Genomic DNA, 19,401 nt, shown 5'->3' with positions numbered 1-19,401 from the left:
TACAGAGTATGGCAAGTAGGTGTCTGCCAATGTGGCAGCACAGGTGTAGTCCCAGGCAATCTGCTTTCCATCCTTCCAGGGTAGCATAGTGGCTCCATCAGGACGCTTTTGACTTCCATCAGACCTCTGTACTTGGGGTTCCCGTTGAGCTGGGCAACGGGCTGTGGCGAGGCTTCTCTTTATTATGTCATTGATCTCCTCATGTCTGGCATACTTCCCTTCTGCTGTGTGGCACACGAGACCATGGAGTCCGAATTGATCAGCTGTCGCCCTGCCGCAAATACACCTATGTTCGGTGAGGATGGGGGCGGCTAGGCGAAGAGCAACACCAATCCGAATGGCCTGTGGGTCGAGACGGGTGCCCAGGGAGGAATTGGGAACAGCTAACAGGAAATCTCCTGAGTGTGGTGCCTTCACTGCCAGGAGACGAGCTTTGTTCTTTCCTGAAGCATTGGAGAGCATTGTGTTGGCGATTTTTTCCATGATTGGTTTGTCCCAGTGGGACTGTTTGTGCTGTTTGGGAGGAGCTGGTCTACTGGAGGAGTCTGTAAGGGTGTCCCACCGAATTGCTGCTTCAGTAAACCTGGGGTCTTGAGCTCCTACCAAGTCTCTCAAGCGTTCGGGCACTATCTTCTTGACTAATGCACTGGAAGCCAAACACGAAGACATAAAAGCAGGTAAAGCAACATGTGTTGCTTTACGCACCCCTATACCTCCCAGTCGCACTGGGAGGGTTGCCTGATCCCATTGCTCATCCTCTAGTGACAGGTTCAGTGCCTTCTTAAAAGTTGATCTCAGGTGTGCGTCATATTCATCGAGTGTTGGGTTGTCAAAAGAGGGTGCACACCTCAAGAAGTAAGTGAGTCTTGGCATAGTAAGACACCTTGTGAGGAGATACAGAGCATCATGGGCATCAAGATCGCTTATTCTCTCCTCCATTCTCATAAGGTCATTCAATTTGTCCCTGAGGACAGTATCGATGGCCTGGTGACCCAGCGGTGCCCCCAAGAGGGTACTGTTGGATGGAGTTGTAGTTGAGATTTCCGGGAGGATTCTTCGCACAGCATTGATTATTTCCTGGTTCGCTGTGATGATTTCACACTTAGAGGGATTGAGGATGAGTCCCAAGCCTTCTCCCTGTGTTTTCACCAGTTGTAGGTCCCCCACGAGGGACTCTTCAGTACCTGCCAGAGTGCCGTCATCCAGGTACCAGATATTGAGCTCACTGCATAGGCTGGAAGTTAGTTCTCTTACTGCCAAGCAGAAGAGAAGTGGAGCAAGTGGGTCACCCTGCTGAACACCCTCTGATGATTGAATTTCATGTTCTCCAAACAAAAGAGTTGAGGGTTTGCTGTAGCTGGCTGAAATGAAGGGAAAGAGACTGGGGAACCGAACCCGAACAGCTGGCAAAACAGCATCTCTCCTCACCATATTAAAGGCATTTCTAAAATCAAGTTTGACTATGGCCTTGTCTTCTGGTAGGTCCCTGATGTAGGCCCTTGCCCCATGAGCTGCAGCTTCAATGCCTTGAGAGACCCCAAAGCCCAGTTGGTGTGGCTGGAGTAAAGTGGCAGCTTCTAGGCGAATGTTTCTCACTGCTGCTTTGGCAACGAGACGGCGAAGAGTGTTTCCAACTGCAATGGGTCTGATTCCCCCATCCCTCTTCTTCAAAGCACATAGTGAGGCTCCAAAAAAGAAAGGTTTAATTTCTTCTGGGATTCGCCCAGCCAGGCAATTGTTGACGAAAGTTGTTAACTCGGTGAGAAGAATTGATGCAGATTCACCGAGTACTGGATTTACCATCTCTTTGAGGTGCTGAGGTCGAATTCCAGTGTAACCTCCTGCAGATCCTGCTGGAAATGACACGATCGCCTTATAGACTTCCGATTCTGGCAAAATTAATTGTTCAGTGATAGGGTCTTCCTCAGGGTTGTCGTTGATGGCTGTGGTGTCCCTGGTTGGATGCTTGTCTCTTAGTGCTTGGGCCGTGGTCTCATCCTTGGGGGCTACAGTGTCGTCACTTGTAATTATTCTTATTGCTCCCACTGTGTTACCTTCCTCAATTTTTTTGCTAACCTGTGCGCAAATTTTCTCGTTCTCAGTAGGACTTTTCTTGGGTCTGCCTCTTTGATTCCTGCGATGATGGGGCAGAGGGACACAGTTATCCGCTCTTGGGTAGTTGCGCACTGCCTTGATAACTGATGTGGTTAGCAGTTTGCCTCGTCTTTCAGGAACTGCAAGACAGACATTGTCGAACAAGAGAAGGTTGCGCCATGCTTGGATGGTGCCTCGGGCTTCTAAGTTGGTGGAACCTCCATATATATATATATATATATATATATATATATATATATATATATATATATATATATATATATATATATATATATATATATATATATATATATATATATATATATATATATAATATATTTATATATATATATATATATATATATATATATATATATATATATATATATATATATATACAATATATATATATATATATATATATATATACAATATATATATATATATATATATATATATATATATATATATATATATATATATATATATATATATACATACAATATATATATATATATATATATATATATATATATATATATATATATATATATATATATATATATATATATATATATATATATATATATATATATATATATATATATATATATATATATATATATATATATATATATATATATATAACAGCAGCCATTAGGTAGGGAAATGATGACGATGCTTACCTCGCTGGACTGATCTTAGGACAGACACACTTGTTTGGGGTCTCCTGAGTTTTACATTCCACATACTGCATTGCTCCTGAAGAATCGTGTGCAATTGTTGGGCAAAAACAAAGAGCAACATTAGTTTTATTCTCTAATGGTTTGGCATTGTTGGTCGCTTCTGTGGGATTGTTGCCCCCCCCCCCCCACACACTGCGAAGAGGCGGGGCCAGGAGCTATGAATCGACCCCAAGCAACCACAAATAGGTGAGTACACACACACACACACGCACACATATATATGGTGATGGAGCATAATTCATAAATGTAATATTCATAACAACTGTTATTGTTTTTTTATGTCTTATCAACTGATACTCATATGAGAGCAACAGATAAGGGACATCATCCCAAAGACTTTAAGTCTTTCGTTCCCACATAATCCTAGGGTTGACGTACCTGGTTATTCTGAAATAATTATGTTTTGTATCTCATAACAATGGCTTACACTATGGAATCGAATGTTTTGGCAATTTTTTTCAGATATTTATTTGTTTTGGTAGCGATGGTATAAACTCGCTCTTTGAGTGAAAAGCTCAGTGGGTGAATCATTCTGAATTTAGATGAAAATAAATGAGTATAGATAAGTTGTGTGACATAGATCAGGAGACAAGTGGATGTGGGACTAATGTTAGTCTGTCAAGAAGCTCTTTAACAGTAGTTTGTCCTTAGAAGTGCGCCTCGTATTTACGAAAAAAACAACAGAACTATCAATTAAATTTTTGATATGCATTAACAGAAAAAAATACTCTATAGAAGATTTGATTTGGTAATCTGGATAACATGTAAGTGTAATTGCAAATTAACATCGGCTTTATTGCCTAAGATATAATTCAGAGAAAATTACAAAAGTACGAAATTTATTGCAAGAAATTAATTTTGGCATGTGTAATTACTGAATGAAAATCGTCCACTACAATTCTGCAAAATTTAAGACGCCACTGGTATGATTCATGTGTGGAAGCTTAAGGACACATAATACATTAAAGTGTCATCAGCAATACAGATGATATGCCAGGTTGGTTTGTTAAATTTAAAGTCTATCGATATCATGAATCCCTCGCTTCAATTGCAAACCAGGAGCCATGAATAAGCCCTAAAACAGATATTAAACTGACTGTATACATCAAGCATTTTCTATAGTGCTTACAGTAAACTTATGGATTATGGGAGGTCTAGCCTATGTCCCAAATGATGCTACTAAAATAGCATTTGATGCTTTCTATATTTTGAAAATGATCTGTGATGATAACTGCTGCACATCGAGCAAAAACGTAACAATTTGCTTCAAGGACTACAACTTCACAGACACGACTAACATAACTTACATTGAGAGCTGGGAACTAGGAGTAAGATGGACGTACGCCATCTTAGTGATGCTGGTGGCATTACTAGGCAACCTAAGCATCATTATTATCCTCCTGAAGAACCGTCTGCTGCTTCGAACCTCCGTCAATCACTTTATCTTGAACATGTCCATCGCAGACCTCATTTCATCCATTGCCGGACCTATACCATTCACCATACGGGATACTAGTTTCTTCTGGCCTCTGGGCGGTGTCTGGTGTCATCTGGAGGGCTACATACAGAGTAAGTTATCTGGGTTTCAAGTTAGTGTTGGAGGCGAGGGAAGTTGCAGGGTTATGATGTTATTGATGAAGATTATGTTACATCATCTTTCTTCCCTTAGTTTTAGAACAAAATCATTCCAAATGCTTTTATATTTTCAGAGGGTTCTGGTTGTTTATCCTAATTTAATATAAAAACTGAATATACTTAATTAATATTTTCTCCAATATATATTAAGTATTCAAGGTTTTAATATATAGAAACATATCTCTACAAATTAAACAAAGTGAGAGTCAAAACTGGGCAACTTTTCTGTCCGTCCTGGAACATTATCAAGCCGCTACTTGATAATGGTTCAGAATGGACCGAAACATTATCTAATTTTCCTTTCCTTTTGTAAGTTAGTTGTGAAAAAGTTATTCGGTGTGAGTCTTCATGGCAGTTGGATTTTTTTTATTTTATATAAAGTATTTAACCCATGTGGGTTATTCAACATTTTGGAGGCTCGATCCTCCGTCTTTTACTATTACTACTGCTACTACTACTACTACTACTACTACTACTACTACTACTACTACTACTATTAGTACTACTGCTACTACTACTACTTCTACTACTACTACTATTAATACTACTACTACTACTACTACTTCTACTACTACTACTACTACTACTACCGCTACTGCTACTACTACTAATAATAATAATAATAATAATAATAATAAATATAATAATAATAATAATAATAATAATAATAATAATAATAATAATTATTATTATTATTATTATTATTATTATTATTATTTTTATTATTATTATTATTATTATTATTATTATTATTATTATTATTATTATGTAAAACATTTTATATACAAACAGTACCTTATTATTTCTAAAAAATTGGGAGGCACTAAGAAATAAATATTAGCTAAGCTAAAGAAAGGCCTGCTTGCTACCACCTGCAGCTCACAAGACTGCCATCCCCACGAGCCCCTTTGGGGCGGGGCAGATGGCAGACCAGAGGCCTAGCTTCTCCCTACGAGCCCCGTGAGGGCGGGGAATGTGGCTAGGCCTGGGGACAGTTGGTCCCAAAGATGAGGGGGTACTTGTACATCCTCCCATGGGAGACTTAAGTCTCGAGACACTCCACAGATAGGGAACCAAGGCCGGGTCACCACTACTTGGAAAAGACCCGGGCCGGGAGAATACCGGCGAATAAAAAAAAAAATGAGTTAAAGACAACGAAACCAAAATCTCACAATACGTGTATTTATTCCCTTTGCACCTTGTCTTAATTTTTTTTTATGTAATCGTCTACCACTAAGTAAACTTTTCTAAGTCCAATTATTACTTCGCCGATGTGATTTGGTTTCTACATTGGAAAATGGTTTACAACGGCTACTTCACCCAGCCGAGACCACCATCTTAAATTTACACGCGTCACTAAAGCTGTGCGGGTTTTTCAGCACAAAGAGTTCTGAAGGCTCCATCTTCCGTCCACTAACAGTGAGACAAATGCTCTACTCGAGGTCGCTGAGGACACAAAACATTCCTAATCTGGACTTGTTCTGTCAGAATTGTGACAGAATCATGTATCCAAGAATTAGTTCAAGTTTGGCCTAGTATGCTTAACCTTCATTGAAATTCAGAAAATGCTGAAAACCGTGACAAGGAGGATGTCACGGAGAATAAGTTGACACTGTTCTTTATCATAAGAAGACCTATTTAGTTCTTTTAACAAAACTGGATACATCAGCAGTTTGAGTGATAGTTACAAAGGGAACAAATGCTTTTTATTTCCCTGTTATATTGTGTTGCCGGCGCCATGGAAGACGCTCGGCAAGACGGTGTGTCTGAACTCAAGGACACATAAAGCAAAAAAAGGTTCTATACTGTGACAGGAATAATACACAAATAACCCGCACATAGGACAATGAAAGTTGAGACAACGTTTCAGTCCTGCTTGGATCATTAATTAATAACTATTTGTGTCTAAGGCCATATACATGAGGGTGAGCCACTACAACAGCGACTCTTGGCTCATTGGTTCTAGTCACTGATGTACAAATACAGTTCTTATATATATATATATATATATATATATATATATATATATATATATATATATATATATATATATATATATATATATATATATATATATATATTCATTTATGTTAATGTAAAAATTAATAATTTTGTACCAAAAGTACCTTAGAAAACTTACCTAATCTTATTATAACAAGCGCAATTTAATTAGCCTAATCCAACTAAATATATTTTAGATAAGTTTTCAATAATTTAATAATAAACAAAGAAATATTTTTTTTATTGGGCTCAGAATGATTTTTGCAAAATTATTGCATACACAAATTTTCGCTTGCCTTATTCGGCAAGAAGAGCGTTGCTGTTTAAGCAAAAATCGTAAGTTTTTACCTATTCGGCACGAGAGAGAGACACATGTATATTAGTACGATGAGGTGTATGAATAAATATATAGGAGTATTTCTAACATGGCTAGCCGAACAAGATCTAGTAAACATATCGGAGTGTTCCATATAACCTTACTTAAGTAGGCCAGCTGTTTTTACACAGTGCTGTAACATAGATGGGGTAGAATCCAGTTTACTGAGATATTTGTTTGTTTGTCGTCCTTACATTAGCAAATTATGGTGTCATCGATACCATGCCTAACCCTTCTAGGGTAGGGTAGGTGCCTGAGCCCGAGCCTTCAGCTCATAAGACTGTCATTTCCATTAGCCCCCTTGGGGCGGGGATGGCAGACCAGAGAGGCCTAGCTTGTGGCTAGGCCTGGGGACAGTTGGTCCCAAAGATGAGGAGGTACTTGTGCCTCCTCCCATGGGAGACTTAGGTCTCAGACACTCCCTAGAGGGAGCCAAGGTCGGGCCACCACTTGGAAAAGGCCCGGGCCGGGAGAATACCGGCTAATCTTTAATAATAATAATAATAATAATAAATTATGGTGTTCCATAAATATAACTCGAGTATTGGAAACTAGGATGAAAAAGGATCTAACAATGTTTATTAAAGCAAACTTGAAGGACTCTAGTCAATTCTCACATTAAGCAAATATCTTAAATCTGTTTGTAACAGATTAGACAATTTGTAGACAGTATATTCAGGTGTACTCCTCCTAACCTCTTTACGGGGCCTAGTTCCTAGGTCTATTCTGTATTTATATGCTCTTGCGCTACCGTCCACAGGATGGATGTGGGGTGCACAATAAACTAGTCACTTCGGTGGCAGAAAAGTTAAAAGAAAGTCACATTGCTAGCGACTTGTGAGAGTATAACTATCCCACAATTATTAACTACAGTCTGACACTTCCAATGATAGCTACATACACTTACATCTACAGTGTTAGTGATGTTGGTGAGTGTGACGTCCCTAGCCACCATAAGCTTCGACCGTATGGTGGGTGTGGTGTCACCCTTCCACCAGCACCTCAAGCGTCGACACTCCCTGGCCATCATCGTCATCATCTGGGTGGTGTCAGCCATGCTCTCTGTTCCCTTCGGCCTCTACCGGGTTTACACGGTAAGTTTATTTAGGTACAAGTGCACATAAGTACAATTATCATACCTAGTAACATGCAAGACAAGCCACGGGGAGTTAGGAGTCTTGCATTAAGATAGTCTGCAACTGTATTGCACGTAGTAACATGTTAAAAATATTTTTACTAGTCCCTTTCATTAGATAAAATAAGAGAAAGTGACTTTGGTTATATTTTTAGATTTTTTTTTATTTAGCTACTGAATGGGGAATTAAGAAGTTTTCAATGAAGAAATTAAAAACAATTTCAGTCAATTATTTTCATTTTCTATTAATTAATAAAAAGAGTCAAAAACTTTCAGTTTAGTAATTATCTATTTTCAATTGTTTTAGTAAATTAACAAATACAGACTCAATAACAACTTCACTTGGGCAACAGAACATTGTCAGTTAATTTTTATTAACTAATAAACGAAGAATCAAAAGCAATTTCAAACGAGTAATTAACTTTTTAGTAAATATTTTCATCAAATTAACAAATGAAAGATTAAGTAAAAATGCAATTTTTAATCTGAAAAACTTATTTAAATTCAGTTCTGTGTACGTAGAAACGTTTTTAAAAATACATATACTTATAAATAAATCTTACATGTATGTATGTGCACTAAGAAGTGTATGTCTTTCGGCGTATATATGAGAGTTAACTTTAATCCCTGTTATAATGATTGAAGTATACTTGTCCGTTGAACACTTGGAATGTAGCCTTAATGACCCTAGTGTCATTGTCGATAGGCTTTAGACCCCATTACCTAACCCAGCACCATGTAAATACAAATAAGATTTTATGTTTATGTAGGTACGCGAGTGGAAAGATCTGACGGAGAGAACTTGTGGAGAAGAAGATGATAAAATTCGTGTATGGTGGGTGGTGAGCATCACTGGCCTAACTTGGCTTCCTCTAGTCATCATGGTCGTCTCTTATACCACAATATTCGTCTCTTTCAAACGAACAAACTTTAGGAGAACTTTTAATAAAAGAGGCGAGTAAAAAAAAATCCTCGTAATAATAGGCCTACTATAGGGTACATAATTAAGGTAATATAATATCAGTAGCATACAATACCGACAAGCTGAAAGAATAGACACGTGCAATATCTGGGTATCTTTAGTCTGTAGATGTTCCGCCAACCAGTGTCTTTATGAATATAATATAGGAACAAAAACGGAAGCCTGAAGAAAAGGAGGTAATCAGTCCCTCAGCCTTGCAAAATTATAGAGAAAGGATAGAAGACAGGGGTAAAGTTCCTTAGCCTAGCCGCAGGTGTTCAGCACCATAGCAGGAAACAGAAGTGTTTCCTGAGGCGCGTCTTGGTCATATGATGACCCACAGCTGGAGCTTTTGGTCATCTGACCGAGGCCTGCCTCTAGCTTACCGGTTCACCCCTTTAAAAATAATGGTTATTATAGCTACACCATAGATATCAAGTTTATTGTGCTGAACAATCACTCCTAGGTTGGGGAACGGATTGCCTCATCTTCAGTCTTCCAATAAATTCAAAACATTGCACTGCTGACCTCGTAACAGGCAGGACACGGTGACTTACACCTCTGCAGTCTCCCTACGATCCCCGTTGGGGAGGGAACTTTTAACTTCTGCAATCGTCATCTGTGCTCTTCCACGATGTATTATTCAAATCGTGTGAAGATTAAGCTTAGTATTAAGACAGTAAATGACTCGTCCAAATTAGCACTTGCAGCTATTGTGAGGAGTAGCTTGCAGGTTAAATTTAATGCGATTCTTTCGCTCAAAGATGCATTCATTGAACGTGGCTTCCACGCTATGTCTTCTCCAGCACTGAGGGCTAGAGAAACTTGTAACAACCCAATCTATTGACGAACTCAAGACACCAATTAGGCAACTGTGGACTACATCACCAAAATTCCAAATGCCCCTTCAGTGCTAAAGATTACCTTCACTGACATTACCATGGCAGCCCAAGCTCTTGCTGATGGAATGGGAATCTTTTACTACCACATAAATCCTAGCCGTATTGAAGCTGACCGATTTCAACACTTCACGCTCTGCTGGAGCTGCTACTCCTAACTGCATCTCTCCAAGGACTGTCTTATCAAGGATAAGAAATTCTGCTCGACTTGTGGCTATGAAAGGCATGATTTCAAGGCTTGAACCACCACCTCTCCTCCAAAATGCCTGAACTGAAAGAGTGAACATCGCACTCTTGCTGCTAAGTGCCCTATGAGGAAAGAAATTATCAAAAAAAACAGAGGAACCCAAGAAAGCATCTACCAAATCTCCAACGTAAGCTGACACCACCAAAATTCTTAAAGCCATTGAACCGACGCCCTCTGCCAGTAACTAACTCTCTCCACTACCTGATGGCTCTCCTACAAAAAAATTGCTATTGCATGATGTTTGTTCACATGTAAAATGTAGCACAACCTGGCTTCCTTCAACACAAGTATCAATGAATTCTTCAGACTAAACAATATGCCAAGTTTTACCTTCCCCGATTCTCCATCTTCAGCTGATATACTCAAGATTACTCCAAAAATCTTAAACTTCACAGCAACTGAAGACATGATCCCAGAACCTGATAACTACTCTTGCTCAGAACCATCTCCAGCCAATGACAAAGACTCTACAGATCTTGCCAATGATGACATGCGACCAACGACTTCCACCACTGCTCCTGACCAATCACAACCTTTGTCTCAAGTCTTCCAGCCTACTGAAGATACACAACTATCCGAGGAAAAAAATGAACAACTGGAAGAAGAAAAAGAGAGAACTTGGGAAAATTTGGCCTTCTACACAACTGAACTGTGCAGAAAAACGATGCATTGGGAAGTGATCTCTAGACTTCAACAAGGAACTGTCAAGTTTACCACCACCCCGGAAAACTTAGTTACACTTCAAGACATAATTTTATGCCTTGGAACGTTAAAAAACGACTCCAATAACAAGATTAAAATTGTCTATCTCTCGAAATCATCCTTCAGAAGACTTAATGGCTCCCCTACTGACAAACAGCAGTAAATCGACACATCTATCATCTTGAATCTTGAAGGTGCCTCTTTCCAGTGATCCACCTACCTACCTGCCGCCCTTCTTTACATTATCAAGATATACTCAAGACTACAGTCAGCACGTTCAGCAAGTAGCCTGCTTTTTTTTTTTTTACATCTGCCTTACAATGCTCTGCGGTTGGGTTTAGCCCTGGCTCTTTTTCTACGACTAAAGACGTACCTCTCCAGAGCTATTCTTCGTCTATCCCCCAACCTCCCCCGCCCACCCCTTATGGGTCTTACCTGTGAGTCATTAATTCATTCAGTCGTCCGTTTTGTCCCTGTATTGTATTGATAATCCACTGATTTGCGAAACGTCAACAAAATATAGCTATCCGGATGTTGCACATGTCTCTAATTCTTCTGCATAACTAAGGTGATGATTGCACAGTAATCAGCGCAAGAGACAAGTCAAGACATTACGGTTACATGTAAAGATCCCACAATCCCGGTTTTAGGGGAGGTGCCCTACCAAATTCGGATCGGGAAGTCAAATGTCCCTAAGTGACTAGTTTGAGCAGTATTTTTATTCCTATTATTTCTTTGTACTTCTGTGTAAAATTGTGTTATATGAGTTCTCATCGTTGTAATCACAAATTACTCTTGCTTCATTTTACTGAGTGATGGGTATCTGGTCTAAATTTTATTACGTGTCGCAGTTCTTGGTTAATTAAAAAGAAATGGGATCCCTAATTACATTAGTATGAATACACAATATGCAGAACAAGCTTTCATTGAGGCAACTTTTCGCTCAGGGTAGAGCTTTAAAAAGCTCAGCCCTGTGCGAAACTTCGTAATGCAAGCTTATTCTGCTTATTGTTTTCATACACGTGTCTGTGGCCATTGTGCCTTTTCATTTATTACTGTTTATATATTTTTATCTGGATATTATCATAGTGTACTGACAGTCTTCATATTTACATAATTTACAACAATAAACTGCAAGCTATATAGAACAAATGAGCAACTTGTGAATATAATAACATTAAACCATTACATTCTTAATTGTTTCCCATATTTTTTCTCATCCATTACACTTTTTTACCGTTCTGCTGTCTTATGAGTAATTATTCTTCTTAAATACAAAAATGTATATAAATATTTAGCTGTACCAACAAAAATGTGTATATAACTGTTTTCAGAACATCCAGCCATTGTGCACCTGAAGCAGCGGGTGGTGAGAATGATGTTTGTGGTGGTGCTTGTCTTCAGTGCTTGTTGGCTGCCCTTCCAGATCCTCATGTTAACGAAGAAAAATTTTATTGATAGCGAGGGTCACCTCAAGAACCCTGCTGCTAAAGAGGTGAGACGTATAAACAGTGTATAACTTGTAGGCCGACAGTGGCAGTGGTGTGTGTAAATGACACAACATGCAGGCTATGGAATAAAATCCCAGGTTGGCGAAATGTGTTTATATATAGTATTTAAAATGGCATAACCCATATACCGTGTTATTCTACGACTGTATTGTCACGGTAATGGTGGTGTTTTGTTCGTCAGGAAAGGGGACAGTGTCTCCTGAAAGGAGTCTTGATTAAATGATGATTCAGCTAGGCTGTCATCATTTGGTCAAGGCTGTTACATATCATTTAACAAAAAAAGGATTGCCACATGGCGATGCCCTAAGATTGGTGTACATAGATCGGTTGCTTTATTAGGTTTGTAAATCCTTTTGGCTACAAGAGTAAGCAAGAAGACTGCAAATTGCCTGTACACCACCAGATACCAATACTTTATCAACCCTAAACTAGAGATTAAAGTAAGCATTCAGCATTTATATTTCGAGCAGCTTAATATATATTAATAATTATATATATATATATATATATATATATATATATATATATATATATATATATATATATATATATATATATATATATATATATATATATATATATATATATATATATATATATGCAAAACAACCACTGTGAAAGAATAAAGAAATTCCAAGCACTTTCGTGACTACTCACGAAAGTGCTTGGAATTTCTCTATTCTTTCACAGTGGTTGTTTTGCTTATTCTGAAATCACCTGTTTACTGTGATCTTATTGTATATATATATATATATATATATATATATATATATATATATAAATATATATATATATATATATATATATATATATATATATATATATATATATATATATATATATATATATATATATATATATATATATATATATGCGCTTAACAATTCGCAAACAGGCGAAATTATTTACAAACGTTGTCTCTACGTCCACGACAGGACTCGAACCTGCTAACTCTGTATCAGAGTCCTGGAGTTTACCTGGAGAGAGTTCCGGGGGTCAACGCCCCCGCGGCCCGGTCTGTGACCAGGCCTCCTGGTGGATCAGAGCCTGATCAACCAGGCTGTTGCTGCTGGCTGCACGCAAACCAACGTACGAGCCACAGCCCGGCTGATCCGGAACTGACTTTAGGTGCTTGTCCAGTGCCAGCTTGAAGACTGCCAGGGGTCTGTTGGTAATCCCCCTTATGTGTGCTGGGAGGCAGTTGAACAGTCTCGGGCCCCTGACACTTATTGTATGGTCTCTTAACGTGCTAGTGACACCCCTGCTTTTCATTGGGGGGATGGTGCATCGTCTGCCAAGTCTTTTGCTTTCGTAGTGAGTGATTTTCGTGTGCAAGTTCGGTACTAGTCCCTCTAGGATTTTCCAGGTGTATATAATCATGTATCTCTCCCTCCTGCGTTCCAGGGAATACAGGTTTAGGAACCTCAAGCGCTCCCAATAATTGAGGTGTTTTATCTCCGTTATGCGCGCCGTGAAAGTTCTCTGTACATTTTCTAGGTCGGCAATTTCACCTGCCTTGAAAGGTGCTGTTAGTGTGCAGCAATATTCCAGCCTAGATAGAACAAGTGACCTGAAGAGTGTCATCATGGGCTTGGCCTCCCTAGTTTTGAAGGTTCTCATTATCCATCCTGTCATTTTTCTAGCAGATGCGATTGATACAATGTTATGGTCCTTGAATGTGAGATCCTCCGACATGATCACTCCCAGGTCTTTGACGTTGGTGTTTCGCTCTATTTTGTGGCCAGAGTTTGTTTTGTACTCTGATGAAGATTTAATTTCCTCATGTTTACCATATCCGAGTAATTGAAATTTCTCATCGTTGATCTTCATATTGTTTTCTGCAGCCCACTGAAAGATTTGGTTGATGTCCGCCTGGAGCTTTGCAGTGTCTGCAATGGAAGACACTGTCATGCAGATTCGGGTGTCATCTGCAAAGGAAGACACGGTGCTGTGGCTGACATCCTTGTCTATGTCGGATATGAGGATGAGGAACAAGATGGGAGCGAGTACTGTGCCTTGTGGAACAGAGCTTTTCACCGTAGCTGCCTCGGACTTTACTCTGTTGACGACTACTCTCTGTGTTCTGTTAGTGAGGAAATTATAGATCCATCGACCGACTTTTCCTGTTATTCCTTTAGCACGCATTTTGTGCGCTATTACGCCATGGTCACACTTGTCGAAGGCTTTTGCAAAGTCTGTATATATTACATCTGCATTCTTTTTGTCTTCTAGTGCATTTAGGACCTTGTCGTAGTGATCCAATAGTTGAGACAGACAGGAGCGACCTGTTCTAAACCCACGAGAAGTTAAGCATTTCAAATCTCTTTCATTGTCCACTGCATGTGGCAGGATTCGATGAAATAACTTTCAAAACGAGCTTGGTGCCCGGGGGTATAGGGAAACATCACTTAGCTTTGGCTAAGCGCCCATACTTATCGCGGGTCTAGCCCGTGGTAAAGTACTGTGGACCCTGATACATTGTTAACAGGTTCGAGTCCTGCTTTGGACGTAGAGAATATATATATATATATATATATATATATATATATATATATATATATATATATATATATATATATATATATATATATATATATATATATATATATATATATATATATATATATATATATAATGTGAATAACATCCACTTTAAGTTATTTCTCCTGATGAATATAAAAAACGAAGAATGAATATCCATCCTTATATAATGTTAGTATATTGAATATATTTATCCGATTTTTATTTTTGATAGTTGTTTAGAAAAAAATATTTATTGTTGGTAATTTTAACTGAAAATGGAAAACCGTATAATGTTCTTTATACACTGTAATGCCATATTTACCTTATTGTTGAATGTGATACTTGCACGACCATTTCTTCAAGTGTAATGTATGAAATGGTGATCTTCCTAGTAGACGTACGGCATCTTGCTGACAGTGTCAGAGTACATGATCTACACCAACCCTGCCATCAACCCCATCGTGTACGCTCTCATGCACCAGACTTTCAGGAGAGCGTTCCGTGTCACCTTCTCCTGCTTCTTCAATAACAAGGTTAGTAATTCTCCGATCCAACTTTTACAATCACATAAATGGAACTGAGGGATTAAAAGAGTATTTCAACTCTTCCCTTGGCGCAAAGAAGTGAATAAAATGTATAGCTGGGAAGCATTGAGGTAGCGTTCAGCATTCACAGGCTTGTTTGCACAGTCCCTGTAGTAGTATCTGACTCGATGGCGATATTAAGGAGCAGTCCCACTGACTGTCAGTATGATCAGCCTCTTCTACACAAAATAGCCTATACTGTTGGGTACAGTGTACACCATCTTACAGCTTCATATGGAGTTGCCTACGAACCACTAACAAACCTTCAGATTTTATGTGTACTATAACACCAAATTAATTTTCATAGGTAAAATATTTTATATATAGACAAGTCGAAATAAAGTTTTTAAAACCGTTTATTTTATTGCACGGCTTTAAAAATATACGAGAGGTTTCAAACAACGCCATTAGTGAAATTTCGAGGGTTATAAACTATCTAATTTTCTTAGATAATTTAAACTACATTTATAATTTTTCAAGTTCGTTATGTTTTTGTGTACAGTAACATCGAGAATAATCTATAACCTTTAAAAATGATGATGTTTGTTACAGTCCTCGCTGGTGCTGACACCTGGCCAAGGGATGAATAGATATGTGTGGTCTATCAAATCCTCGTCCACTCTTTACGGTAACGACCTGCTCACTAGCCCACCGTAAGTTGTCTCTTCAGAATTATCTCCTCCATCGGCATATTTACCTCCTGCAAGGGCATAATTACCTGCTGTAGATTCATACTTATTTGCTGTAGACTTAATACCTTCTGTAGTAGCAAAATTACCTGTTGCACAGGCATAATTGCCTACTGCAAGTGAATATTTACCTGCTGCCGGAATATAATCATCTGCTGCAGAAGCATAATTGAAGAGACATAATTACCTGCTGAGATATAACTTATTGCAGGCGCATCATTCCTCGGTTAGACAATTGTACTGTACAAATGTTCGTTTAAATTAATATATTTGTTTTTCTTTAAATGCTGGATACCATATCAAGTCATATTTCAATATATGTCCAATAAATGTGTATTTTTTAGCATTTTTCCAATCCGCACATTTAAATATCCGAAAATATGCCAGCAATGTACATTATATTATACTCTTACTCCTATTTTATTTTTGTATTTCCTGTGGATAATTTGTATTATATGACAAAAATTCTTGTCAAATTTTCGTAAAATATCATGTAATTTATATTCTCCTTTATCTATTTCTCTCACTGGCTAGGTACAAACTGGTTCTGTAATCCCTCCGGAATTTCGGTTAAACAGTCCAGAATACTACTCTGAAAACTATCTAGAATACTATTAATTAAATGGTCCAGATTGGTAGTCTCTTTTGAAGCAGCATTCATGTCTGACTCTCGTTATTTGACTTCGGAGAACCTGACGCTCAGTTCTGTCACATTCCTTTCTAGTGTAACTTATCACAAATATTTTTCAACTTGTCATTGTGACTTCACTCTCTCATCGAGTGTCACTACCACACACTACTTTAAACTGCCAGAACGATTCCGTTCTCTTCTCAAATATAGCTACAACATTCACCCATTTAAATCTGCCACTGCGTCTTCACTTTTCCCTTCATTAGTCTGATGCAATTAATATTATTTTACGATATCTGCAGTTTGCTAGGAAGTTACAGTTTTCCCCTCTTACGATACCTGCGGTTTGCTTAGAAGCTACAGTTTTCCCTCACGATACCTTCGGTTTGTTTAAAGTTAGTTCTACGATATCTGCGGTTTATTTAGTAGTGACAGGTCGTTCAGTCTTTGAGACAGTCACTCATCAGCCTCTGTCACAACATTTGTCAAGCACTGCTAACACGGCTAATGCTTTATAGCACTAAATATTTATAAAAGCATATAACTCAGTTTTATTCAAAAACTCTTGTAAACTTTTGCAGACGAAATTTGAGAGACCGAATCCAAGGGAGAAACCAAGTGACGTCTTCAGCTGTAGTATCAACTTCAGCAGTAGCAACTTCGATTGCCCTGGATATCAAGTCAAGAAAGCAAAGGAGACGGAGCTTTTCTGAAGATTCAGGAACACGTAACAGATGCGACATTGGCAATGGAAGAACAATGCTCCCCTTATCTTATGCCAACGAGGGATATGTCATGGACCTGCAGCCCAGGAGACAGTCCTTCGTGAGCACGGGTGCTTTAGGGCACCTCATTACACAAGTTATAGTAGAAGAAACATCCAGTGATGTAGAAAACGAGCGTGTATTATGAAGTCGCACTGAGGAGGTATTGAAAGTTCCAAAAGAATTAAAACTTTTCTGATGAGTACATCTCTGTTGATGTGTGTACATTGAGAGCAACAGAAAAGTCACATGTGGAGAAGTAAATATCTTTTATCCTAATTAGCCCATATCTGGGATTAAAATATTCTAGATTGATGGTGAATAAGTAACATACAGCCTTGGTGACCCTCGTGTGTCTATAGGCTTTAAGCCAAATTTAACCATCCTAAAACTGATTATATACTTTGAAAGGTGTATATTTTTTTTTCAATGTGTACGCCGAGAGCTTGTTTTAATCTCTATTTTAGGGATTAAAATATTTTTGACTAGTGGTGAAAGGCAATATGCAGCCTTAATGACCCTTCCTTCTTATAGCAGATGGACTTTATGCCCATGTAACCAACCAACAAAAGTCAAAAGCGAAGTGGCTTAAGGGGACACAAATTATATTACATTATATATATATTGAACGGTGCTGAAAGTTATATCATTTGGGAGAACACACACTTGGTGGTCAAGAAACCATGTATTGTATGGTGAATTATTCCTCTGTGAGGAACGCTCTATACAGTGCTTGTTTTTTAATAAAAAAAAGTGGCCTTGGAATGATCAAGGCCTATTTCTTTCGAAAAATTAACCCTAAGAAGTTTTATAAATCATTTAAGGTGTTCTTACTTTCAAGGTTAATGAAGAGGCACGTGAAACCTTTGAGGTTACTTAACTGTGGTCAGTTAAATGAAACAGCTAATATACCTGAGTGTAGGTTTGTCTCCTCACTACTTTCCGGTATCTGGTCTTAAATAGTTTGGTGATACCGACAAACTGCGGTATACCTTATGCTGGTCAAAATCTTGCATATCGACAACAGATGGTTATTGCAGTGTTCCGTGTTTGTGTATGCAGCTCTGTATTTTTAGATGTACAAATACCTGAATTTATTAAAATACATTGTAAATATGTATTTGACTGACTATTTTTATTTACATTGTGATTGTTTGACTGTAACTTTATTTTATTTAAGGACTAAATTATATTTTGTACAGATCTTATTGTAAATCTACCTTTGTGTGGGTTATGCCCGTAGTGTAACGAAAGTTATGTAATGTATTATTGTTTAAGCTGAATTCTTATTAGATGGCTTCTCGACATCTGGATTTTTCCTAGCGCTGACAACGCTCGTAGTCTCCGAGAATTGACATTGAACTGAGCTCTTCAGCAGTTCATGATTCAAAGCATTGAGCTGCCGTCTCCTTCCTCGAATTGAAAATAATAATAATGATATTTAATAAAACTTATAATCATACTGAACTAGGCTTTAGCTATGACCATATTTCCACCACGCGGGTTTACGGAAACGGCCGGTGGCTGCTGATGCTCTTTCATATATGAGAATTGTTTGCAATATTTATGATGCCCGTGGCATGATTCGTAGTGCTATATATATATATATATATATATATATATATATATATATATATATATATATATATATATATATATATATATATATACATATACATATATATATATATATATATATATATATATATATATATATATATATATATATATATATATATATATATATATATATATATTTGTTTTTGTTTTTTTCAACAAGTCGGCCGTCTCCCACCGAACGAGTGGTTACAATAATATATAAATACTGCTCGTGAGGCTAGTACACCAAACAGGGATGAGAATAAAATTAGCTTAGAAGCTCCCACACCTCCGTATGCCCTCG

The 19,401-nt window shown here is 37.9% G+C and overlaps 1 protein-coding gene across 1 annotated transcript; it reads left to right on the top strand.

Annotated features, from left to right (window-relative positions):
- The first annotated feature begins 3,440 nt into the window (after nt 1-3,440).
- LOC128696328 (neuropeptide Y receptor type 2) lies at nt 3,441-18,965 on the top strand. The gene is made up of 7 exons (XM_053787528.2): nt 3,441-4,409; nt 7,768-7,946; nt 8,758-8,941; nt 12,131-12,291; nt 15,226-15,363; nt 15,967-16,067; nt 17,316-18,965. The coding sequence occupies exons 1-7, from the start codon at nt 3,986-3,988 to the stop codon at nt 17,644-17,646; spliced, it is 1,518 nt and encodes a 505-aa protein (XP_053643503.1). The 5' UTR covers nt 3,441-3,985; the 3' UTR covers nt 17,647-18,965.
- Nucleotides 18,966-19,401: the final 436 nt, after the last annotated feature.

Source organism: Cherax quadricarinatus, chromosome 39 (genome assembly GCF_038502225.1).
Source record: "Cherax quadricarinatus isolate ZL_2023a chromosome 39, ASM3850222v1, whole genome shotgun sequence".
NCBI classification, from domain to species: Eukaryota; Metazoa; Arthropoda; class Malacostraca; order Decapoda; family Parastacidae; genus Cherax; species Cherax quadricarinatus.
This window is presented reverse-complemented; position numbering and strand designations above follow the sequence as displayed.

Coding starts and splice junctions, on each gene's coding strand:
- LOC128696328 (XM_053787528.2), top strand. CDS start 3,986: ATGGGAGGTCTAGCCTATGTCCCAAATGATGCTACTAAAATAGCATTT. Junction 8,942..12,130: donor GAGAACTTTTAATAAAAGAG/GCGAGTAAAAAA, acceptor AACTGTTTTCAG/AACATCCAGCCATTGTGCAC. Junction 12,292..15,225: donor AGAACCCTGCTGCTAAAGAG/GTGAGACGTATA, acceptor TCTTCCTAGTAG/ACGTACGGCATCTTGCTGAC.